At 45.3% G+C, this 11882-nt stretch overlaps 2 protein-coding genes across 2 annotated transcripts; one reads left to right on the plus strand and one right to left on the minus strand.

Moving 5' to 3' along the window:
• The first annotated feature begins 324 nt into the window (after positions 1-324).
• Positions 325-4343, plus strand: LOC121936167 (guanylin-like). The gene is made up of 3 exons (XM_042478061.1): positions 325-459; positions 1422-1614; positions 3957-4343. The coding sequence occupies exons 1-3, from the start codon at positions 337-339 to the stop codon at positions 4022-4024; spliced, it is 384 nt and encodes a 127-aa protein (XP_042333995.1). The 5' UTR covers positions 325-336; the 3' UTR covers positions 4025-4343.
• Positions 4344-8221: 3878 nt separating this feature from the next.
• Positions 8222-11659, minus strand: GUCA2A (guanylate cyclase activator 2A). The gene is made up of 3 exons (XM_042479878.1): positions 11532-11659; positions 10097-10280; positions 8222-8788 (listed from the first exon to the last, which is right to left on the minus strand). The coding sequence occupies exons 1-3, from the start codon at positions 11601-11603 to the stop codon at positions 8724-8726; spliced, it is 321 nt and encodes a 106-aa protein (XP_042335812.1). The 5' UTR covers positions 11604-11659; the 3' UTR covers positions 8222-8723.
• Positions 11660-11882: the final 223 nt, after the last annotated feature.

Raw genomic sequence — 11882 nt, forward strand, 5'->3', positions numbered from 1 at the left:
GGTCAGATGACGGAAGCATTGTTTAAGTCCAATGGGCTGAAATGTATTTTCCCAGGTTCGTGAAGAGAACTAGGTCAGGGCCCTCCCCATGGTTGTTGCTCCCCCAACACACACATACACACACACACCTTGCTTTTATGGGATGGCAATAAATTGTCTCCAGCAAATATGGCCAGATTAATAAATGACCAAGCCTGGTCTGTGTGGAGGCTTTATAAAGCAGTCCCTGTTTGTAGGGAAGGTACAGCCGGAGGAAGTTGGAGCTCAGCAACAAGAGGAGACGACAAGCCTTTCTCACCTGGAAGAAGGAAGAGGACAAGTACTGGCAGCAACTGAATGCACAACAGTTCCAGAAGGACCAAGACCTCAGACGGAGGAATCATGAAGACCATCGTGGTCCTTGTCATCTTCACAGTTCTGATGGTGGCCCACGTCTCCCAAGCTTCTGTCCAAGTCCAGGTGAGATTTCTACCTCCCTCCAAAAAATACCCCCTTTGAGAGGAATGCTTCTAAAAATTGATGGTAACACAATGAGAAAGTAATATGTTATCCATAAGTCATTCCTTTTGTATTGAAGAGGGCCAAATGCATTTAGTTTTTGAAGTCCATCTCCATGGCTTTCCTTTCCTCCAGACTGAGAATGAGGTTCCCCCACTTTTTTTTATGGCGCATGTCTCTGTTTGCAAGCAGCCACAGTCCCATTCCACAGCCCCCATACAACCCATTTTTTCAATTTTAAAAAAGTGAAATCAAAGCCAGGCATGCATTACATGGCTTCTTCACCAGCCTAACAGCACTCCAGAAAGCCTTCTGAAAGGGTTAATGGTACAGTAAAAGTTTCACATGGAGGTAAAATTCAGAGACATAGCCATGTTAGTCTGGAATATCTGTCTGCAAAGGGTTCTTGTAGCACTTTTTAGATTAATTGTGCAAAAGAAATTGTAGCATAAGCTTTCATAGAAGTGGTCTACTTCCAAGTAAGTAGACCAAGGTCTAATCTGCACTGCAGAAATGGTACCCTTTTGCACCACTTTAAGTGCCATGCCTCAATACAATGCAGTCTCAGGATAGCATAGGATGGGGCTACAGCACTTAAGCACATGATTTCTAGAGTGTAGAAGCAGTTCAAAACATGCTTGCTCCATCTTCTATAATGCACCTCTCCAGATATTTAAAGATAGCTATCACATCATTTGTTGTTCCTGCATGGCAGGAGGTTGGATTGGATGGCCCTTGCGGTCTCTTCCAACTCTACGATTCTATGATTCTATGATCATCTCAGGTTCTTCAAGGACACCTCAAATGACTGAGATCCCACCATCTCCTAAGGCAGTCTTGGTGGGATGGAGAGATCAGGCTGGGGAGATGCTTGGCTTGGCCTGAGTTTTTGCTTACTCTATGCTTTGGTTGATTTGGGGTAGGATGGAGAACGTTCCTTCTCACTGGAATCTGTAAAGAAGCTGAAGGAGATCTTGGGAACACAAGCAGGACCGGCTTCGTCCCGACTGAAGAGCCAACTCGCCTATGTCACCGTCTGCACACACCCGGAGCTCCCCAAGGAATTCTACAGTGTCTGTCAAAGGAAAGAGGCTCCACTGGTTTTCAAGAGGCTTAGTAAGTAGGACCCTTCTCATGTCATATTCCTCTTGCTGGGAAGGACTTTGCATCTTTCAGCAAGGAGGGATGAAGAGGAGCCTGGAAGCTTCCAGGCTCAAACTTGGTTGCCACCAGAACCAGCCAACCTGATGAACCTATGCTAGTTGTCCACATTTCACCACTGATCTATCTACCCCAACAATCCCCCTGAATCATAGAATCATAGAGCTGGAAGAGACCACAAGGGCCATCCAGTCCAACCTCCTGAGGCTCCCTAAAGATGAAGCAGGAGGGAGTGCTTGGAAACGTTCCTTTTTGGACACATCATCCAGAAGAGTAATATGTTTCCAGACTCTTGGCTGAGTTCTTCCTCCATCCCTTTGCTGCCTGAGAGCTTTTTATTGCAAATGGCGTGGGAAGGAAGCCCTGGAGATTATATAGAATCAAGCTCAAGGAATCTCTGTAGTTACAGGTGGGGGCAAAATAGTTCGGCAACAAGGATGGCTCTTCCATTAGGCAGCAGATACTCTGAGGTGTTAGCATGGCATTGGAGGGAGCAACTGTGCAATATATGACCTCACATACTCATACACACACTTAATAAGCCTGTTACCATCAGGTGTTCCCAATATCCTTGTCCCTACTATTCCTGCTGCCCCCGACAGCAAAATTGCTGGGATTAGTTCTGCTAAGCAAAGTCCCCCTTGTAATGTTTGTGTTGCATTATTTTGAGATTCCCAACCACATCTCCAGCTCCTGTGTCACCCCATTTCAACTCCGTTTGACTTCTGTTTCTCTTCTGTTGCATTTCTGTTTTACCTCCGTCGCATATTGGGCAACAATTCTGTTGCTTGTCCCAAAGCACTTGTCTCAAACATGTCCCAAACCCAAACACTTGCTTGCAACCTCTCTAGACAACCATTGCTCAATCGTTTCCACACTCTCTCCCCCAACCCAAACCATTTAGCTTTTGCTAAATCTAGGTTGAGCCAAGACATTTTGTGGCTGAGCTGCAATTCTTTGCTTTATTGACTTAAACCCCTATATCTTATCTCTTTTAATCCTGGGCACTTGCTTATTTTTCCCCACTTGCAGGATAATACTCAGTGTGTGTGTGTGTGTGTGTGTGTGTGTTTAAAACTTAAGCTATAAATAAGTATGCCCTAGGAATCATCAACTCAGAAAACTGCTCAGGGAAGACAGATACAATTCTTCCATGGATATCAATAGATTGTGGAAATAGAGGCAGGTTTTCCAATAGACCAGGAGTGAGGAAAGCTCTGCCTATGCAGCCCTAAGCCCTGTTTTTGTCCCCTTGAAGAAATCTCCCCAAACTAGCATGATTTTGGCTGGTTTTTGGCCACCAAATGCCGGAAACCATCCACGAATGCAGTGGTTTCACTCACCCACCACGAAAGCACTCCATATCCATGTGATCCCTGTAAAAAGAGGCAAAACTCTTTGGAAAATGCAGACACAAAGTATCTGGAAGTGATGTTGCATCATTTGTGTTGTCCTAGAACAAAGGGGAAAGGTGCATAGGATGAGACAGGACCAAAACCCGAACTCTGCTGCTTGGGCAGTTGCTCACTTCCTCTATTGTTGTTGGTTTTGTGTGCCTTCAAGTCATTTCCAACTTAAGCCAAGCCCAAGGGGTCTTCTGGGCCTGAGAGTGTTTGACTCGCCTATGGTCACCCAGTGGATTTCTATGGCTGAGCAGGGAATCAAATCCTGGTCTCCGGTGACAGTCTCGATTAATCATCTCTGATCCCATGGTTGCTTTTTTAAATGTCCTAGTTCAGTGATGGCGAACCTATGGCACGCATGCCAGAGGTGGCACTCAGAGCCCTCTCCATGGGCACATGTGCCATCGCCCCAGCATAGAATTTACCAGAGTTTGTTACTAGAAAGCCAGAGGGACATGGCACTTTGCAATAAATAAGTGGGTTTTGGGTTGCAGTTTGGGCACTCGGCCTCCAAAAGGTTCACCATAACTGTCCTAGTTTTTCTCTCCTCCTTATGCTTCCCCCTTTGCTCTCCGCTTACTTTGATTGTTGCAAACTGAATATACATTGCAAAAATAGTTTGCATTCAATTCAGCTGGAGGTGGAAGGAAAGAAGAGGAGGAGTGGAATCTGGTCCTTCCCTGAAGAAATGTTGCAACCTTTCTTAGTTTCTCTCTTCTTTCCCATTAATAACTTTTCCCATTGACCACACTCTGATGCTGCTTGGCCACACATGTCCCAGTGCTCATCCGTGAAATGTTGGAGGGTATGCTATCATTTGGTTTACAAGCGCAGGGAATGCAAGGACTTGTTGAAATCTCACAGGCAAACTGGTGTCTTCTGTTTCTCAAACAGGCCTCACAGTGCAGAACACGGATCAGTGTGAAATCTGTGCCAATGCCGCTTGTACCGGCTGTTATTGAGGATGGAAGATGATCCTGACCGAAAGTGCCTTTGACACAAGACAGAAGATGGTCCCGGGTCTCCGGCTTGTTCTTTTCTTCTTCCGGGTACGAGAAGGAGTATTTGTGCCATTGTGAAACTTCAGGTCAATCCTTGAGATCTAGCACTTCCAAATCCTGAGCTACTCTGAAGCGGAAAGTGCTAGAAGTTGCATTTGGAGACATTTTTGGGACTCTGGACTGAAAGGTCTTAGGGGTGGTGGACAAGTTTAGTTACGAAGCACTCAACTTACTCTTCTCTCCCTCCTCACTGCCATTGCTTGCTTTCATAGTTATAACTGTTTCCTTGTTGATGCTACATTAGAGTGGAAAACAAACAAAAGACGGAAGGAAGGAAGGAAGGAAGGAAGGAAGGAAGGAAGGAAGGAAGGAGGAAGGAAGGAAGGAAGGAAGGAAGGGAAACAAAGAAATTAGCACAGGCTTTTGCAGACTCCACTCCATTTTGTCAGATGCAAGAAGCAGTGTTCACCTCTGAATGCTACTGCAAGCAAAAGACATTTCTCAACCCTCTTTAAGAAAAGGAAAGCAAGACTGTGAACATTGGCACTTTTGCCTAACCATGAAAGTTTTAAATGTTGCCATTTTTAAAGTCCTCTGTGATTTCATTCCAAATTTTATTATAGTTATTTTGAAATAAGTCAGTATTTTTGGAAGTTAACATAACACCTAAATATTTCACCTTTTTCTTTATTGGAAAAGCAGTTTTCCCAGTAATGTTTTCGGCCTCTTTTTCTGATAAGTTTAACTTTAGCATCGTTGTTTTAGATTTGTTTATTCAATACCCCGAGACTTTCCCATATTGTTTAGGAATTTGAATTATATGTTCGCTGGGATTTGCCATGGGATTTGCATTGGATTTGCTATAGTCATCACCCTATCATCCGTGTATGCCCTTACTTTATATTAAGATTATCGTGTCTAATCTTATTCAAAAGAACCTCCAAAGTTAGGATAAATAAGAGTGGTGCTAAAGGGCATCCCTGACACATGCCTTTAGTCCTCTTGCCCTGGTGCTAAACGCATTTATTTGGCAATTTGGAAGACCAAGGACAACATAACACTTACGTTTTCATATTTGGAAATAACTCCGATGTTAGTTTTTATCAATGGTTAAAAGCAGGCCTCTGTCCAAATGCTGCAAGGCTGTTGATATATAAACCCAAATGCTCTCTAGAAAAGAACCTAATAACTGTTACAGTGACATTATTTCTTGCTATATCACTTCCACAGTGTGATGTTGTTATACCTTGTATATTTGCAACAAAATTCAAAGGCATGGTTGTATCCGGATACAAAGGACATGCGTAGCACCTTGGAGGCTAAAGAAGAGAAATACATTTGTAGCTTAAAGTTTTGTCGACTCAGTCTACTTGAATCTGGTGGTCACATCATCAGATTGCATCCGATGAAGTAGACTGAGGGTGCATCTACGTTGTGGAAATAATACAGTTTGACACCACTTTAACTCCCATGGCTCTATCCTACAGAATTTGTAGCTTTATGAAGCACCCGCACTCTGTGGCAGAGAGGGCTAAATACCTTGTAAAACTGCACATCCCACATTTCCATAGATGGAGCTAAGTACTTAAAATGGTGTTAGATTACATCATTTTTATAGTGTAGATGCACCCTGAGCAGAACTGAGCAGTCATAGGGAGACAATGGCTAACTGCAAGGCTTTTCCACCAAGTACAAGTAGGCCGCTGGATTAATGCAATACTTGTTGGAGGACGGGGTCCAGGGTCATATGCTTGTTAGAAGAGCATTCACACTTATTGCTAAGTAAGGAAGAAGCTTCTTGTAGAACCCCATAACTCTCTACTGGAGATGGGGTTCAACGAAGACCTCTCAACCCTGAACTTCTTTCGGCTCTACTTTCAGTATCTGTCTATTGGCTTTGTTATGATGCCCCTGTTTCTGACCAAGTCAACGGTCGCCAAAGTACCACCTCCAGTTCAGGAGGAGGCTCCGACGCTTTGGCAAGCAGTGCTTCCATTTGGCTGTTTTTTGCAGCCACATCTAGCAACTCTTCAAGATGAGCACTTTAAGAATGCAGATATGTTGTCGGTGTATATGCCTCAATAAATATATTATTGTAGTAGCACTCTCTTGGGGAGGTTTTTCCTATGGCTAAAAAGAGACACTGTTAGCAACTAACTGAAGAGGAGAAAAAGATTGGGGAATTTGCAAAACCACGGAAAACATTTTTGCCACCTTGGTTCCCTTTCACCTACTGCCTGGATTGATGGTAGAATTGTGGCTCCAATGTCAATGGAGCAGTGAATCTGTTGCGTGACAAAGGGCCTGAACAAATAGGCCAGAATAAAGCTGCTTCAGGTCACTTTGGAGGTATGCTGTTGAAATGATGCATGCATCCTAAAAGGCCAGAAGCCATGCCAAAGCTGCAGTTTTATTCTGGCCTATTTGTTTGGGCCCTGAGTCTGGATTAAAAGAGATTTTATGAACACATTTAGGGCATATTGTTCAGCATCAGGGTCAGGTCCTGTAAACTTGAGGCTAAAACCTGGAGCAGACCTCACCAACTTAGAAGCCACCAACTGCCATTGCAGTGGCATCAGACTGTACTACTCCTGGTAGATCGGCCTCTTTCACCACACCTGTGGGCATCAGGATTCCACAGGGCATGGCACACATATCTCATAGAATGATAGAGCTGGGAGGGAAATTCCCCAAACACAAAGAAGCTCCCAGTTGACAGCAAAACATTGTGACGAGAACCATACTCCCCTTCACAAAGCAAGCAAATTGGAACCACAGATCAGTTCTTTCGGGTTTACACAAAGCATAGGACACACTGATGCTTGGGTGTTGTACCTTGAGCTCCACTGCAAGTAAATCCAAGGGATGTGATCTACTGGGTCCTAAAAAGAAGATCTTCTGCCAACTTTCCCTGTAGACTCCGTAAACACCTTTGTTATTGTTATTGTTGTTGTTGTTGTTGGGTACCTTCAAGTCTTTCCAGCTTATGGTGACCCTAAGGTGGACCAACAGGTGACTCTGGGTGAGCCACACAGCCTCAGCCCCAGATAACCATGTGATAGATTCCCCTTAGGGTCACCATAAGATGGAAATGGCAATCCATTATTACATCTCTTTGTCTTATTTCTCTTTTCATTCCTCACCACAACCTTATGACATACGTCAAATAGAAAGTGACGGTCATCACATCCCCCAAGACCTTCATGACTCAGTGGGGAGCTGGACTGGTATTCCCCTAATTTTAATCTGTTCCTCTAACCACTACCCAATGCTTCTTCTCAATAGCATTAATAGGAATAGTAGATGTTGTCTGCATTAGGAAAGTGAGGCCCAGTACAGACTCAGGAGAGCGGAGCATCTGCATGCTCTCGGGCCCTACTGCATGCCATGGGCGCCATCTTGGTACCATTTACACAGCGCACACAACGATATCATGCCTCATGCACCACGTCCAAATAGTGCGGCACACGAAGGATGTCACATAGCTGATCCAGGACGCTTATGGCGCCTTGGCAATGGCGGAGAAAGGAGCCATGTTTTGCGGCTCCTTTTTCCCAAAGCATCATTGCTGCACCAAGGCACCTCTGTCCGCCCCTTTCTCCCAATCTGGCCCTGAGAAAGCTTTCTCTTGGCAAGTTCTTGGGTCCACATTTCTATGGCTATCCAGTAGAGGGCAGCAGGATCCTACAGTATCCATGTTCAGGAAAGTTGTGAGATGCCAAAAGCCCTTCCTTGTCTTTTTCTTAACATTTCAGAATTCGTGGGTGAACCAATGAACCTTTAAAGTTGCTTACTGGTTTCATTTTGGTTATGAACATTCTGTGATTCTAGCTCCAGAGAAAGAAGCGTGTAGACCCAAGAGTAAGAGAAACAGTTGGCCATAACAAGGAGGCAATGCCATACCTTTTGAAGGTAACACGATGACTGGTAATACTATTAATTCTTGCCACATTAAGTGTACTTGATTCATAGAATCACAAAATCTTAGATCTGGAAGGGAAGATGAACAGACTCAGTCGAGAAAGCCCCAGCCCCAGGCCTGTAAGATTTGAGAAGGATATTTGATAACAGAGTAACTTGGAGGTCTCTCATTGACAGGGTCACCATAACTTTGACGTCAACTTTGCATCAGTTAACAAAAACAAACAATAGGTTTTAGGGCAGAGTGGCCCATATTTTAATGGTTATTTCATTTTAAAACAATAACATTCATCTTGACATTAAAGTCAATACTGCAAATCAGAAGCATGATGCAAATTTGCCATTCCCACAAATGGACCACTGCAGCTGGAAGCAGAAGATAGAGAAGGGAGGGAAAGTATATATAGCTTCTCTGTGTCACCATTCTATCCTGATTCCATTTACCCAAAAGTTCATATTCACACATCATTTCCAGATGATGCATTTCTCAAACTAACAATCACAAAGCACTGTGTAGCTAGTCCATCGTTTTCTCTTTAAGAGATGGCTCATCCGAAGGCCAAAAGCTGAGCAGCAAGGGGCTGAGATGCCACAGCCTTCCATGTGTGCAAGTGAGCAGAGACATCGCCCGTTGGGAAGGATGAAGCAAAGGCAGCAGGGTCAGAAAATGGAGACTAGCCAGTATTCAGCCATTGGGATCCTCGCTGAAGCCAGCAGAAATGGCCGGGAGGCTCTCTCCTTAGCATCCAGAGCAGGCAACATTAGCGCAGATCTCGCAGATCTGTACCTCTCTGGCAATGCCATCTGCCACCGAAAGAAAAGAAAGACAAATGATCCTTAGAGAGGGACCCCTTTTGTCCTTCAAGAGCATCCAAGAAAACCCATGTTGGGTCAAACCAAAGGCCTACCAAGTCTGTCCTCGCAATGGACAACCTGTTACTTATGGCAGGGGTTCTCAAGCTTAGCTCTTTCATGAGTTTTTGGACTTCAGGTCCCAGAAGCCCCAGCCAGCATGGTCAATGGTTAGGGATTTAGGGTGCTGTAGTCCAAACAATCTGGAGGACCAAAATCTGAAAGCCACTAGCTTATGCCAGAAGGACATGAATGAACTCAGGCTTCCCAGCAATTGATAAACAGTGGCATTTCATCTCTAATACTGGAGGTAGTATATAGCCATCCTGACTAGTATCTGTGGGTGATCCTAGCCTCCATGAGTTGATCCAAGGCTCTTTGAAAGTCAGCCTTGGATTCTTGACTGGGATACAACTTCACTATAGAAATAATGCACTTTGACACCACTTTAACTGCCATGGCTGCATTTTACAGCATCCTAGGGTTTGTAGTTTGTACCCAGGGCACAATACAGTCCACTCAAAAACAGAGGTCTGCAGGCACCCGTCTTAACTCTGGAAGGATGCCACAGCCGCAAGACATCCCTCCGGAATTAAAAGAACTTGGTTTTCCCAGGTTCTTTCCCTGGCGCCTTGGTTACGTTGCGAGTGAGCCACTGTGATGTAACGGACATGCCACAATGTGCGGATGCTATGCATCTGTTACATAAAGATGGTGCTGCCCGTGTGGATGGGATGCCGCCATTACTCCACCACCTGCACATAGTAGGGCTTGGGCCCATGTGGTTAGTGCACGGTCCTGAGCCCTACTATTGTGTACCGGGCCATAGTTGTGTAGAGAGAAGGCAGAACACCTTGTAAAACTACAAACCACAGGATTCCATCGAATCCATGGAACTGCAGCACTTAAACTGGTGTCAAACTATATGATTTCTACAGTGTAGCTGAACACCTGGTCAAGAGTAATCTTGTAATCTTGGGATTACAGTTGCAGAATTCCCCTAAACCTAAAACTAACCCTAACCCTAACTCCTGGCAGCATGGATCACAGGGATACTGGGAGTTGTAGACCAAATGAGAACTTGTGCAAGCCCAGCTGTAGCCTATCTGGTCAGCATTAGACACTGCAAGACTCAGCCGATTTCCCTCCCATAGACTAGTCCAGCTGCCCATCCGCAATTTGCCTCTTCTGTCTAACTATGAAAGCTTGCTGCCTTCTCTTGACTCAAAACTCAGTCAGGCAACTGTGATTGCCACATACCTAGTTGTCGGACCAGACTGTTGGCTTTGGGGCTGGCACAAAGAGGCTTAAACTCCGCGGGCAGCTGCGGGTTGGCACACACATAGAGGGATTTGTTGAAGCGCAAGCGAGGACTCTTGGGCGCCGCGTCCTGGAGGTACTTCAGCTGCTTCACTGACTCAAGGGGGAAGGAGAAGTCCCCCACCTGTAGATGAAAAAGAAGAGAAAAGAAACAAATATCCAGGGTTGGTCCATCTCTTACTCCTCTGCTATTCTCAAGTGCCTTGAATAAATACCTGAATCTCTAAGATGGGTGACTGCAATGGGACCCCTCAGATCCCCAAAATAGGGGGAAAGGAATACCAGAAATGGTTAGATTCAAAATCTGGCTTTGAAAAAAGAATATTTTGGGATGAGTTTAAAGAGGCTGTGACCTATATACAGTCGGCCCTCTCCTTACGCGGGGGATCCGTTCTGGACCCCTCCGCGTAAGGCGAATTCCGCTATGCTCAAGCCCCAATTGAATGGGACGTGCTGCCCCTTCCGCCCCACGTGCTCCCCACAGCTTGAGCGCGTAAGCTCAAGTCCACATAAAGCACGCCCCCGTATGATGTGGGCGCGCTGTATAAGATACAGGGTTTCAGGAGCGGAAATTCACCCTCCGGAAGCCCAGAACAAAAGGGAGTCTTGATGTCCCTCAAAATAGTCTGGGGGTAGGGAGACACATATACAATTGCCCCTCCTTTCTCGCAGACTTGGGTCCGCGGTCTTCAATATTCACAGAGGGGTGACCTCCATTATTTCCAATTGGGTACACCCTCATGCCATGCGCTCCACATGTGCTTGATGGGCACACACCCCATTCAAGCCTATAGAGCTTGAATATTGGCGAGCCTCCATTTTTGAGGTGGTGGTAGTGGTCCAGAATGGATCCCCGTGGAAATGGAGGGCCAACTGTACTAGCATTACCCTTTTCACTCAGGATCTGAGGATGTGGGCCATAGCTCAAGAGCCTTTGGGATACAATAAATCTCTTAGGTTGGAATCCTTTTGGTGACTCAGGGTAGTGTAACCGGAGTAAGTATTTTTTCTGATGTTACGCAAAAAGGTAGCCTATACCTCCTTGTCCAAGACCAAACTTATACAACAACAAATAAAGGGCGCCTGGATGAATTTTGCCCCCGTCTCCAAGTCAGTGAGTCTCCAGAAAGATTTTGGATGGGATGGGATTGGGTCAGTTGAGGGATTGGGGTGAGACCATGGGTTACCACACCAGGTGACACCAACCCTATTGATGCCACCGGTGTTGTCCATGCTGTCTGCAAGCAGATCTCCAGATGTTCCAACAGCCTTTTTTCCCCCAGGGATAAAACTCGGTATCTTTCGCATGCAAAGCATGTGCTCTGAGCTAAGGCCTTCTCCTTAAACAACATAGCTCTCTTGGGAAAGATCTTACCTTGACTGTGACCCCATCGGAGAAGGCCACCAATGCAAATAAACCGAGCGCCACTGCCAGGTAAGCATTCATGATGAGCTAAGACCACGGCTCTCTCTTGGAATGTCGCAGCAGATTGGATCTTTGGCTAGACAGCCACCAGGCTGGATTTTTAAAGGATTTGCTACCTGGTTATTGAATAACTATGTTATCATGGTACTGACTAGGACGGTTCATGCTCTCTTTCTCTGAAGATTGTAAAGTTGCAGCGGAGATTGCTATGCAGATGACAAGGGGAAATAGCTCCACCAAGAAGATAAACAATGCCCTTGTAATTTCTCAGGGCTTGTCAGAAATGCGCTCTAGGTTTAT

Source organism: Sceloporus undulatus, chromosome 7 (genome assembly GCF_019175285.1).
Source record: "Sceloporus undulatus isolate JIND9_A2432 ecotype Alabama chromosome 7, SceUnd_v1.1, whole genome shotgun sequence".
NCBI lineage: Eukaryota > Metazoa > Chordata > Lepidosauria > Squamata > Phrynosomatidae > Sceloporus > Sceloporus undulatus.